Source organism: Amaranthus tricolor, chromosome 3 (assembly GCF_026212465.1).
Source record: "Amaranthus tricolor cultivar Red isolate AtriRed21 chromosome 3, ASM2621246v1, whole genome shotgun sequence".
In the NCBI taxonomy this organism is placed as follows: domain Eukaryota; kingdom Viridiplantae; phylum Streptophyta; class Magnoliopsida; order Caryophyllales; family Amaranthaceae; genus Amaranthus; species Amaranthus tricolor.
The window spans coordinates 29,866,750-29,880,853 of NC_080049.1; the positions used below are offsets into that span (position 1 = coordinate 29,866,750).

General features: G+C 33.4%; 1 protein-coding gene across 1 annotated transcript; it reads left to right on the top strand.

Moving 5' to 3' along the window:
• Positions 1-3,566: 3,566 nt before the first annotated feature.
• On the top strand, positions 3,567-13,977 carry LOC130808947 (putative 1-phosphatidylinositol-3-phosphate 5-kinase FAB1C). Its single transcript, XM_057674516.1, has 11 exons — positions 3,567-5,321; positions 5,931-6,707; positions 7,588-7,741; positions 7,828-8,172; positions 9,062-9,790; positions 10,187-10,518; positions 10,639-10,765; positions 10,856-11,017; positions 11,254-12,609; positions 12,883-13,149; positions 13,444-13,977. Exons 1-11 carry the CDS (start codon positions 4,786-4,788, stop codon positions 13,696-13,698), a joined length of 5,040 nt encoding a protein of 1,679 aa, XP_057530499.1. The 5' UTR covers positions 3,567-4,785; the 3' UTR covers positions 13,699-13,977.
• Positions 13,978-14,104: the final 127 nt, after the last annotated feature.

Here is a 14,104-nt window from a genome sequence, read left to right on the forward strand (position 1 = left end):
TACCAATTTTATAATTTTTTTAAAAAAAATAGCACTCAACTCTTAGAAAATTAACTACAGTAACATTTTCGTTAAGTTGGGCTTTACATTTGGGATATATTAGGGGCATTTATGGCTTTTACCAAAATTTAACGGAAATTAAACGTTTTTACCTTCATAATGTTACTGTAGATAATTTTCCAAGAGTTGAGTGCTATTTTGTGGAAAAAATTTAAGAATTGCTGCCACTCGCCTTTCGCTATAATTGGTGCTTATTATATAGAATATCCGTTTTTTTTCTTGGTTGTACAATCGAACTATGTGAGGAATGCAGTTTGTTTCTTTAAAAAGCCAACGAAAATTGAACAAAATGATTTTTTTTTTTTAAATCTCAAAATAAGTTGGGAAAAATTTAATTCTCAAAATATGTGTTTTTATGTCCGAGTTTAAGGTTAGGGCTTATTCGCTGTATTAACAGCGTAACGAAAAAATAAATTTACCACGACTTTGTTCGCTATTAGCAATATCGAACAAAAGGACAATTTCATAATGTTTTGATGGACAAAAAAAAATCACTTATTTATTTGTTGTTGATAACAATGAACTAACATTTGTTATTTTTTGTCATTTAAAATGTTATGATATTATTTTTTTAACCTCGTTTTTGACATGAAAACGCTTATTTTGAGAATTAAAATTTAACAAAGCTAATTTTAGAATTTTTTTTTTAAATAAGCTTATTTTTTTCAATTTTTCATATTCAAACATGGTTTGGATATGATCTTAGGCCCATGTCAAACCCAAACAATAAACAATTACTACTTAGATGATGTCACCTCACCACTCACCAAGTCACCATACGCTTTGCTTGTGTCAATTTTTTAAGGCTAAATGACATTATTTTTTTCCTATTTGTTATTTTTGGATAATGAAAATTTTAAACGCCACCAACTCATTATTAGTGATTACACAAGTGGAGGTAAGACATTAATAAACACAAATAATTTGTGGAAGAATATTTTTCTTTTGTCAATTTGCAAGCACTTCTAAAAAATCTATTCCCATAAATAATGAACGAATAATTAAAAGAAAATAAATATTAAATGATAATTATTTTATTCTCAATAGTCAATACCAAGAAAATAATGATGTATGAATATGTAGGTGATAAAAAAAACTAAATGATGTGATTTCTTGACATTTCTTTATATGTCCTATTTGGATCACTAACATTATTCTTTTACTCATTTCTTCTAAATATATTTAGCTAAACTTTTACTTAAAAAAAAGTAATTTTTAACTTTTGAAAATTGTCTTAAATTTTTCATTTTCGCTTTTTTCCTCAAAAATTTATATATTGGTAAAAATATTGATTTTTTAAAGATTATCTTTTTAGACATTTCTTCTTACTCTACTTGGATTAGTGATATTGTTCTTTTGAACATTTTTTCTAAATATATTTAGCTCACTTTTCATTTAAAAAAAATTAATTTTGAACTTTGATTGTCTTGAATTCTTTATTTTTTTCCCTTAAAAATTTATACATTCGTAAATATATTTTTAATTTTTTAAAGATAATCTTAAAGTTTTTTTAGGAGACATTTTACTGGGATGTTAAATATTAGGAATATGACATTTTATAAAACCTTTTTTTTGAATGAATGGATGCTAAAATTTGGATAATTTGAGACAGACCATAAACTTGAGATCATTAAAATTAAAAGCTAAAAACAATTTAAAAAAAAAATAAAGGTAAGACAAAAAAATAAAGCTAACACAATGATAGAGACTTGAGAGTATTAAATTTTACTGTTACTATCATTTAAAAAGATTTAGTGTGATAAAGACAATATAAGAGAAGTTATTATAATTTAAATAAAAATATTGAAAACGATGGATTAAAAAATTGATTAATTAACTATCACAAATTATTGCAACTTGTTTGTTGGTCTTCTGCATTTTTTATTGCACCATTGTTTTTTTAAAAAAATAAAAGATCATGTTGTATTATTAAGTCGGTAAATTTAAAAAAACAGAGTTAAGATCTAAATTATATTAAGTTGGTAAATTTAAAAAAACAGAGTTAAGATCTAAATTATATTAAGTCGGCAAATTTAAAAAAACAGAATTAAGATCTAAATTATATTAAATCGACAAATTAAAAAAAAAACAGAGTTAACAATCTAAATTATATTACTATATCTAGTCAAATTGATTCACAAATATAAGCAGTGGGCCATTTAACAACTCTATGAGCGATAACATTACATTCTCTAAAACAACAAACAAAAGAAATGTTAGTAAATGAATTTAAGAAAGCTAAAATATTATCTATGATGACTTGGACACGAAACATTTTGATATTAACTTGTGAATATCTTTTACTATGTATTAATAAATCTTATAAAAAGTCATAATTTTGGTATTATAATATTAAATAAAAATTATATAATTTATTACTAATTAATAGTAATTTGCATTTTATTAGGAGTATGGTAAAATATACTCTAATGTTAAATGTATTATCTAGTTAAACATAGTATTAAAGCAATGCTCAAGGTAAAACAGTAAAATAAAATTGTTTCCAAGTATTTATATTTTCTGTTAAATTTGTCAAAACTCCCAATATAACAATATAAAATGGTATTATTTTTTCTGCTTAAAAAGTCAATATAAAATTCATAAAATTGCTAATGTTATTAGCGGTTTTATATGCATTTTTTCTTATGTTGATAAGGGGTGGATTTAGTAGTTTTTTTTTAAAAGGTGATAATATAAATAGATTTTAGTGTTAGTTTTCACAAATGATCCTTTTGGGTTGTGGGATTTTAAATGGTAGGAATAATAATGAATATTTATTGTATTGTAATTTAGCTTAGAAAAATCAGTTGACAAGGTATATAATCATGTTTGTTGTTTTATATTAAATTTTTCTCACAAAAATCAAAACTCATTAGTCATTACTGTCTATTACCATTTGAAAATATAATCTTACATAGTAATGAAAAATTGTGAAAAAGATATTACTAAATAGTAAGAGCTAATGAGCTGTAATACCATGAGAATAACGTAACACACTTATAAAAATCGCCAACTATGTCAACAAGTTATAGAACCATTAACAATATTAACTTTTGTTTTAGAATTGAATTTTGTCTTAGTTGGAGAGTAATACTCTCTCTATTTTCTAATATTTATCCTGTTTAGAATATTCTATTTTGGAGAGAGAAATTTGATTAAGATTATTAAGACAGATGATAAAATATATCCATGTGAGATTTTTGTTAAATTCGTCTTAATGTATACTTTTTTATTATTTATTTTTTATAATTTTTTATAATGTGTATTTAAAGATATTAAAGCTAAAATTTACTTTGAATACTATACGAAAAACAAACCATGAGAACAAAAAAAGGGGGAGAGTACCAATTTTCACTCAAATTATGAATTCAATGCTTACTGATCCTTCTTCTTAACATATAATGTAATGAAAAAATGTTAGTAATTTTTCTCTAAAAATCGCTAATATTATAAAAGCAATTCTTTTAAATTCTACAAAAAATCAAAATTTTCTAAAATTGAATATTCTGGAAAAAAAAAAATCTATCACGTTTTTAGAATAACTAAATAAAATAATTATTTAGATAAAAAAAATCCAAAAAATGATGGGTTAGTGTTAATATTCGTGACTCGTGAGTGAATATTGAATGTCTACTGTACACAAACGCAGAGAGAGAGAGAGAAAAGTGCGTTCTTGCCCATCTGTGGGGAGACTAGAACTCAAGAGAGACTACAATTTCAAGCTTGAAATGTGGGTTTAAATCTTGAAAATCTTGTTGAATTTAGCTGAACGAGCAAAACCTTTGAAAAAAGAGCAAATTTCGTCATGCGTTTTCTTTCTAGGCATTTTAATGGAGTTGGGTGTTTTTGAGATTCGAGCTTTTGCTTCTTGTTCATCAATGGCGGCAATAATATCAACCCAAGGAAGTTTCTTGGTTTTGTTCCTTCATTTGTTACTTTTTAGGAGTTGAATTTTGTTTTACTTACTTTTCTACACTTTCCTAATTTTTACTCAATCTCAATTTACTCATACAATACTACTTTTTCCCTTTTTTTTTTAATTTCTTTATATTGGAATTGATTGATTTTAATCAATGAAAATAACCCAAATTAATACTCCTTCTTGATGAGATATGAAAAATAAAAGCTATTAATTGCTCTCTTTTTTAAAATTTTTTTTATTTCCATTTTAGTGAAGATTTCCAATTTTTTGTGATACATACTCGGATGCTGAAAACCTTGGTGGGATCAAATCTGGAAGAATCTGGGATTGGCTAAACTGGAATTTTTCTCACTTATTTGGTTTTAATCATCTTGGTTGGTGCTAGTTTTGGTTGGTGAATTTCAAGAATTTCAAGTAGAACCATCTTTTTGAATAGTGTAAATAATAGGAATTTTAGTTGTGGTTTTCCTCCTTTTTCAGTATTTTATGAACTAGGAGGATCATAATATCTTTATTACATTCAATGGAGGAATCAGAAGGAAAGTTGGAATGGATCCATTTGTGTGAATTCTTGATTTTCTTCTGAACACACCCCCACCAAATTTTTTCCTTGTGGGTTGGATTGTTTTGTTTGCATTGCCATATTTTCATCCTTTAAGTTGAATTTAGCTACTCATTACATTTGGGTTGAATTCTAGAATTGTATGCTTATTATAAAAAGTGATGTTAGTTAGGTAGAAGGTTTTGTATGGTTTTGGGATCAAAGGTTGGGTGGTGTTGTAACTTTGTGGTCATTTCTTTGAATGGGAGTGCCTGATAATCCTTTGCTAGATCTAATTAACAAGGTTAGGTCTTGGGCTGGTTTGGGTAAAACCAATTCTTCATTTTTCTCTTTTGATTTGAACATGGCTGAGAATTGTTGTTGCCAGTGTGAACTAAGGCTTTCCGAGTTATGCCAAAAATATAGCTGTCTTGGGTGTAGAAGGATGTTATGTAGTTCTTGTGTTCGGGGATGTGGCTCGTTTGGTCTTATCGATACCTTTGATGATGATAAGTTAGAGAATATTGTTAAGGCCTGTAAATTCTGCTCTAAAGCTTCTAAGAGGCATATTGAAAAAATCTACCCTTCAGTGTCTCCGCGTACTAGTCCGGAGCCAGTATCACCTTCTGCCTGGGATAAGTTATGCAGTGATGAAATCGTTGTGAGAACAGAAGATGATTGTGTTGCTCCTTCAGTTGAGTTGGATGATCATAACTTTTCTCTGCATAAAATCAGTAGCAGTAGGTTGGCTTTGGCTAGTCATCCATCACAAAGCTCCCTTCAGCACTCACCATTTCAGTAAGTTTTTGTTATTTATTGATCAATCATTGTAAATTTGGATTCCTTTGGTTTTTTCATGTAATGACTGTTTTTCTTTATCTGTGCATAAATCACATTAATTTCTGATTGAGTTAAATGTGAATGATTTACACGCTACTATAGTCTAAATAGTTGAAAACGGAAATGAATGGAGAAGAAGAATTCATATGAACGACCAGTGTAAATGTTCTATTGGTATATGTACCCGACCCCAATCTTTTGGGATTAAGGCTTTGACAAGTGTCACACGATTCGCTAATTGTCTCGCGAATCGCGATTCGTAAAAAGCAAATTATGGTCGGTTTTGGGCTATTTTTGAACCATTTTGAGCAAATCGCGAATTTAAAAGGCGAACTAATTGGCAGATCATGTTTACCGGCTTTGACATTGTTCTTTTATCATAAGCTGCTTACTTATTTACCTTACTAGTGTTGGTTTAGTTACATGATTCCTCCTTAATTACCTAAAGGCTAAGCTAGGTCAATCCTTGGATTCATCACTCTAATGCTGCAAGTTACTTTTATTTGTCGTTGTGCACTCTTTTCAACTTGTTTTATATTGTTATATTTGGTGTGGTTGATTTTATAGGAGTGATGAAGAACCCGAGGAGTCCGGGAGGCATTTTTTCAGCTCAGCAAGTGAATATTGCCATGATAACTTTGATATAGACACGAGTAATGTTAGTTTTAGGAATGAGTTTGATAGTTTCAGGTCAGCAGGTTCGAGTCCCTTAGACAGCCCTTCTAGGTTTAATATTAATACACCTAGGGATGGGTGCTGTGTACAGCAAAGAGTTGGAAGCCCTAAACCTCAAAATGGTGACCCCTCTAGTATTGCCGTTGTAAGCGAGCTTGACAGAGGGACTGGTGCCCTTGTGGATGGTGACTGTAGATCTGATGAAGTCACCATCAATGAAGAGCATGCTGAAAAACTTTTTAAACCTTTGGATTTCGAAAATAATGATCATATCTGGTTTCCTCCACCCCCTGAAGATGAAGACGACGAGGCAGAAAGTAATTTTTTTAAATATGAAGACGATGATGATGTTGGAGCATCAGACGGATCCTTTTCTATTGCATGCCTTCCTGATTCATTTCCTGCAAAAGAAAGCCAAATCGAGGAGCAGAGGGAATGCTTAAAGTCTGTGATACAAGGACATTTCAGAGCTCTTGTATCACAGTTACTGCAGGATGCAGGAATCAAAGTTCGCAAGGAAAGTGATAGTCATGATTGGTTGGATATTGTTAGCAATTTAGCTTGGCAAGCTGCTAACTTTGTCAAGCCAGATACTAAAAAGGGGGGCAGTATGGATCCTGTAGATTATGTAAAGATCAAATGCATATCATCAGGAAGCCCAAACGAAAGGTATGATGTTTTCAGAATTTTTTCCCATGTCCATTTTTTTCTGTCAAGATCTGAATTCTCAAATTAACCATCGGGGTGCTGGATATTCAAATCAAATATCCTTGCATTCATTTTGTAATATATGATACTCCATTATATCATGAATCATTCATATTTCAGAATCAATTAAGATTGAGGAGATATTTTAAGAACATGCACACATATAACATCTTGAAATTGTATAGTTGACTTTTAAGTTTACCTAAGAGCAAAGGTATAGTAACAAAGGAAATGTATTTGCAAAATGTGTGGTTGGCGTAACAAAGGTACTGAATACACAAAATATAGATACACAGTTCCCCAAACAACTCATATAGAACAATTACATTTTAAATACTAAAATGAATATAGAATTGGCAGGGTCAAGATCATATGATACAATCGTGCATTGATCGTGTGGGAGCTTTTGGGTTGAAATCTAAGGCATTATGCCAATTCTCCCATGAACCAACATTTTAAAAGAAATTGTAACAATGAATAAAGAATGAAAAAAAGCCAAAAAGCGAAAGCAGAAGGCCAAGAAAGTAGAACTATAGGATTGTAGGATGCTCCTACTGTCCTACACATCTGGTTACTGTTGTATCATAATGCTCGAATGCAAGTAAAGATGGAAATAAGAAGCTGAATGTAGGTTTGAGATCATATGAGCATGTGATCTGATCCTATACTATCCTATACTAATTGTAGCCCGAATATGATTCCAATAGTAATAACTGATCTTTTATTTTTGAATTATATCAGACCCTGCCAATGCTTGTTATATTGCGTTTAACCTTTGCCTCCCCCTCTCCCCTCATCTTCGGTTTCTCTCTTTCATATATATGTTTTTATGTGTTTGCAGCACCCTGGTAAAGGGAATTGTTTGTACAAAGAATATCAAACATAAGAGAATGACTTCTCAATACAAAACCCCACGGATATTGCTCTTAGGTGGATCACTTGAGTACCAAAGAGCTCAAAATCAGCTAGCTTCATTCAGTACATTGTTAGAACAGGTTTGCAGATGACTTTTTGTGCCTGTCTATTGTGTACATATTGGCTTACATGTCATAGTGAAATCTCATTTTTCTCTTTTGAGCAGGAGATGAACCATCTCAAGGTGATTGTCTCAAAAATAGAGGTCCATCGGCCAAATGTCTTGCTAGTTGAGAAAAGTGTGGCATCATATGCACAGGATTATCTACTAGAAAAGGAGATTTCTTTAGTTTTGAATGTTAAACGGCCTGTATTGGAACGGATAGCAAGGTGCACCGGTGCTTTGATAACTCCCTCTGTTGATCATATTTCTGTGGCCAAACTTGGACACTGTGATCTTTTCCGCTTAGAGAAAGTTTCTGAAGAACTCGAGACTCCTAAACAGTTTAATAGGAGACCTTCTAAAACCTTGATGTTTTTTGAAGGTTGCCCTAAACGCCTAGGTTGTACGGTAATGTTTTTGCACCCTATAGTACTTTTCTAATGTCATGTTTTAAGAAGTGCAGGGCTTAACCGAGTCTCATTTTTCATCTAACGAATTTAAATGTGATGTTATCTTCTTGATTCCTTAATAAGGAGATGATACATGTTTTAATTTCATTCTCCCTCTGCCCCTCTCGATTTGCCTTATACACTATTTCAGATCACACTCATTTTGCCTCATATCCCCATTCGGAATTGGAAATGGACCCTACCATTTCTTTTAATCTCATCCATACATTTTGACCTCGTTAATAATTAATATTCATACAATTTAATCTCTCCTTAATAAAACACATTTGCTAAATGGTGCTATTTCAAGGGGACGGAGTAGTATCTGATTTCGTTATTCTTCCTTTTTTTGGCTGCACTTATCTTCTTTATCGTTTACATGTTTGTGAATATACCTATGTGCAATTGATGTTATTATGTTTAACCTTATATTCTGATACTTGGGAAACTAGGTATGTGCTATCTTGCTGCATTTTCGCATTTACTTAGAACTCATAAGTCATGTCCTTGGTAGATCTCGTATATAATGTTTCTCTTTTGGTACCTGTTGTATTTATATCGATAACATCCTTATACTTCATATCGATGACATCCTTTCTGCCTTTGATACTCTTCTAATGAAGGATCCTTGATGAGCTTGTTTGACTGGAGGCATTTTGCTACTTTGGATTGTAGAAACTTCAATATCTGTTGTCAGTATTGTTTTTTAATTACTTTTGATTCATGAACAGTTTTGGGCTTTGAAACTTTTCTAAGACTGGGTCAGCAGCTAGTGTTCTGGTTGATCCTCAATCTTCATACCGGCACTTGCTCTGCCTTTGCTTGAAAATTCCTTTTTTTGTTTATAGGTTCTGTTGAAGGGTTTATGTCGAGAGGAGCTGAAGAGGGTCAAGCATGTAGTTCAGTATGCAATATTTGCAGCTTACCATTTGTTCTTGGAGACTTCATTTCTTGCAGATGAGGGTGCTCATCTCCCTAAAATGACTCTGAAACCTTCCTATTCTGTAAAAGCCAATTTAACTGACATTGAAGACGCAATACCAACTGTATCGTGTTCTGATGATGTTGCTTCAGGCCAAGTGCCTTGTGAAGTGGTAGTAGATCGATCTAAAGGATTTATAAGAGAAATAGAGGGAAGTCAATGTGAAGAAGTTTCAGAGCTTCTTAGTTCTTCAAGTCTTCCTGTGGATGCTACATCTGTTGAGAAATTAACGTGGAATTCTTTGAATGGTTCGTCTGATGCAGCTGTTGAGTCTAAATCCTCTGCACTTGACCCCAATTTACTTGGTGTCACTGACATGGCCGCTGGTGTAATTCATCCCTTGCAATCTGAATTACTAAATAAAGTGTTTCCAGAGGAAGAGAAATTTGAAGAGGTGGAAAATACTGATGAAAAAGAAGTCTCTGGTGACTATCTTGCGGCAACTGAGAGTCAACAGAGTATATTGGTTTCTTTTTCAAGTCGTTGTGTTTCTAAGGGAACTCTTTGTGAACGTTCTCGGCTTTTGCGCATCAGATTCTATGGTTCATTTGATAAACCACTTGGAAGATACCTCTGTGATGACCTTTTTGATCAGGTTATTTTTCATCTCTGCCATTTGCATCACTGTATCAGTTATGCCCAAGGCCCCTTGCCGAAAATGCGATCCTTTGTAATTTTGGTTTTCCCCCCTAATAATATGATATATCGTTTAATGTGTGCAAAAATATATAAAAATTACTAAAACTCAATGGTTGGGGAAACACATGTGTAATATAAGGTAACACATGTAAAACATTTCAGTCTCTATGATTTTAAAATTTTCATAGTTTAACTAGTTTTATATAGTAAATAATTTGCTAGTATATCGACAATTTAGCCCCCCTAATTTAAATCCCGGCTTTGCCCCTGGACTTATGCTAGCATATTTTGTTTTCTGCTTTAACATGCTCTACTATTTTAGCATGCCTTGACATTTTCTTTACCTATCCAGGCATCAGTTTGTCGGTCTTGTAAGGAACCTGTTGAAGCACATGTGCAATGTTACACTCACAGGCAGGGTGTCCTAACTATAAATGTTAGGCGACTGGGCACAATAAAGCTTCCTGGAGAGCGGGATGGAAAAATATGGATGTGGCATCGGTGCCTTAGGTGTGCACAAGTTGATGATGTCCCACCAGCGACCCGCAGAGTTATATTGTCTGATGCCGCTTGGGGCCTTTCCTTCGGGAAATTCTTAGAGCTTAGCTTTTCAAACCATGCAACAGCAAACCGTGTTGCAAGCTGTGGCCATTCTCTTCAAAGAGATTGCCTTCGTTTCTATGGGTATTAAAACTTGATAATTATATCACCCCCTTATACGGTTATTCCTGTTTTGTCTTGTTTTGTGATTTGCCTTATCTTTCGGCAGTGTGTTACTTAGCAAGTTATGATTTATTGTGGTAGGTTTGGAAATATGGTTGCATTTTTCCACTATACGCCAATTGATATACTCACTGTCCATTTACCCTCTTCGATGCTCGAGTTCAATAGCCAAAGTAAGAAGGAATGGATGAGAAGAGAAATAGAAGAGGTGATTTTGGGGCACCTTATACATTTGTTTTCATTGTATTAAGTTGAAAATTTCTATGTCATCTGTTTCTTTTTCCTTGTTTAATTGCAGCTTAAAAGTAAAATCAAAACATTTTACGCAGACGTCAATGATGTACTAATCGTAATGGAGCAAAAGAGTACATCTTCAACAAATGTTTCTAATTCCACGGATTTGCATAAGCACATTCTGGAATTGAAAGACATGCTTGATAGAGAAAGGATCCAATACTTAGTGAGTTTTTAATTTTAGTTTGATTCAATTTCATATTCTTGAACCTATAAAAATCTTCCCTTGTGTAATCAATTTTCACGTAAGATTTTTTTGTTTCTTTGCTGGTTTAATGTATTACTGATTTAAAGAAAATATGTGAAAGGAAAAACTAAAAGAAGCCTTCAAAGAACCATTTGGAATGTAGTTTGCTACCCTTTGCTTGTTCTTGAAAACTATTCTCTCATTTTGATTTGCAGGGTTTGCTCGAACAGGCCCTGGAAGATAATTTGCAGATGGTTGACGGAAAAATTGATATTTTGGAGCTTAACCAACTTCGAAGATCCCTATTACTTAATTTTCATGCATGGGACCGTCGATTTTACTCTCTGGACGGTCTCCTGAATTCCAAAAGTCTTAAGCTAGGAGCTTCAGCTGATACTGGGGCTCATGATGATTGTAAGGATTTGAAGAATGACTCTATGAAGGACTCAAATTTTGTTGGTGGCGTAGCAGAAAATGAGTGCACCGAGCCTCAATCTTTGTCGCAAGAGGAAGTTTATGGGGATGGAGAAATCAGAATCTGTAAAAAATCATTGGATCTGGTGAACTCTTCTGCACCCGATTTATCGGATAAAATAGATTCTGCATGGACAGGCACTGATGTAGACGCATCTCAAGCTGTTCCTGTTGGTCAAGCAAATCATGTCGATAATCTGCCTCTTAAAAAGTTGACTGCTCCGAAAAGGGTCTATTCTTTTGATTCCGCCATGAGATTGGAAGAAAGTTTGCACCGAAAATTGCAATCTACATCTCAACTCTCGGCTATCAGGTCCTTCCATGCTTCCGGAGACTTCAAAAATATGATAAAAGACCCCCCCTCGAATTTCACAAGAACCGTTTCCCAAGTTTGTCTGAATGAATTACCATTTACACCTTCATTTATCTCTGCATCTCATATGGTTGTCGGTCCCCGTTTACTGCTTCCACAGACAGGTCAGAGTGATCTGGTTATTGCTGTCTACGATGATGAGCCTACTAGCGTGATATCGTATGCTCTTAGTTCTAAAGAGTATGAGGTTTGGGTCTCGGATGACGCTAAATGGAGTCCGAAAGACATCCATAGAGAGGATTCTACAGTTTCAACTTTCTTATCCTGGCAGTCTATCAGCTCTCTAGAATTGGATTACATTAACTATGGAAGTTTCGGCTCCGAAGACGCTTTGTCGAGGAATAATTCAATGGTGAAGGAGGTGAAGAGATCTCCTCACTTACATATCTCGTTTGACGATGATTCTTCAGCCGACGGTGGGAAAGCAAAATTTTCCGTGATCTGCTACTTTGCAAAGCAGTTTGACATGCTTCAAGAAAAATGTTTCCCGAGCAAATTGGATTTTGTACGCTCCTTGAGCCGTTGCAGTAGATGGAGTGCACAAGGTGGAAAGAGTAATGTGTATTTTGCAAAGTCCATGGACGAGAGATTCATCATTAAGCAAGTAACCAAGACCGAGTTGGAATCATTCCAAGAGTTTGCTGTCGATTATTTCAAGTATTTGAATGATTCTTTAGACTCCGGGAGTCCAACTTGTCTTGCTAAAGTGCTTGGGATTTTTCAAGTAAGGGTTGTTTTCTTCTTGTGTACTATTACTCGATATGCTGATTAGAGGTGTTCATTCGGGTCTATTTCAGGTCACATATTTCGAGTCGGTTTAAAATCGAGTTTTGTGTCTACATTGATTTTCACATAATTTTAAAATCACATTAAAGTCTGGTTCGGTTACAAAAAGTCGTGTAAATATCGGGTCATTGGATTTATTTTGAACACCTTTAACGCTATTGATACGAGAACTGATATATATATCTTATATCTCTGGTGTTTTAATTGACAGGTTTCTGTGAAGCATTTGAAAGGTGGGCGTGAAACAAAAATGGATTTGATGGTGATGGAGAATCTATTTTTCAAAAGAAATATATCGAAAATTTATGATCTTAAGGGCTCTTCTCGGTCTCGGTATAATCCCGTCACAACGGGATCTAACAATGTGCTTTTAGATATGAATCTCCTGGAAACATTGAGAACAAATCCCATTTTTCTATATAGCAAGGCCAAAAGAAAATTGGAGAGAGCGGTTTGGAATGATACGTCCTTTCTGGCTGTAAGTTATGATTGGCGTTGCCACTAATTACTTTTTTGTTCTTTTGCATTTGCTACGTTCTGTTAAAAGCCTCACACATAGAAAACGACAATAACCACATTGTAGCAAATTCAAAAGGACGGAATATTAGTAAACGTAATAATTTTAGAAGAAAGAGCTGGTTAACCATATAAATCCTGTTTGTTGTTCTTGATTGGTTGTCGGTTTAGTTCTTGATTCCATCATTACACACATAATATGAGATATAAATTTATCGAGCCTGACTTGGCATGACTTGACTTGTAATACTTGCAGTCTATCGACGTTATGGACTACTCTTTGTTGGTGGGTGTAGACGAGGAGAAGAAAGAGTTGGTGATCGGGATTATTGATTTTATGAGACAATATACATGGGACAAGCATCTTGAAACTTGGGTTAAAGCTTCAGGTTTTCTAGGTGGCCTAAAAAACGCTCCACCAACCATAATATCTCCGAAACAATACAAACGAAGATTTCGAAAGGCAATGACAACCTACTTTCTCACAGTACCGGATCAATGGTCGTCATGAATTATCGGTTTTGCTTTGATTTACCATGATTCGTTTCGGTTTACAAATCGATTATTGTTAAGATAAACAATATCAAATGATTTCATAGGAATACAAAGATGTGAAGGGAGGAATTTCCTCCTTTATTTGAGATCTAGAAGACTCCACTATTTTCTTGTTCTTTTGAAAAGGGGCACAATTGAAGGTGGCCCACACCAATACAAAAGTGTTGAATTGTAACAATGACTAGATGTAGCTAAAATACCATATGCAATGTAATGCTAATCAACTTTGCTTTCACATGGATCATCCCTATTTTCTCTCTGTTTTTTTAATTTTTTGTTTTGTGAAATGGATGGTTATTATTTCTTAGAAAAAAGTTGCAAATAATAGCCATATGAAAATAAAGGATATTTAGGCTACTATA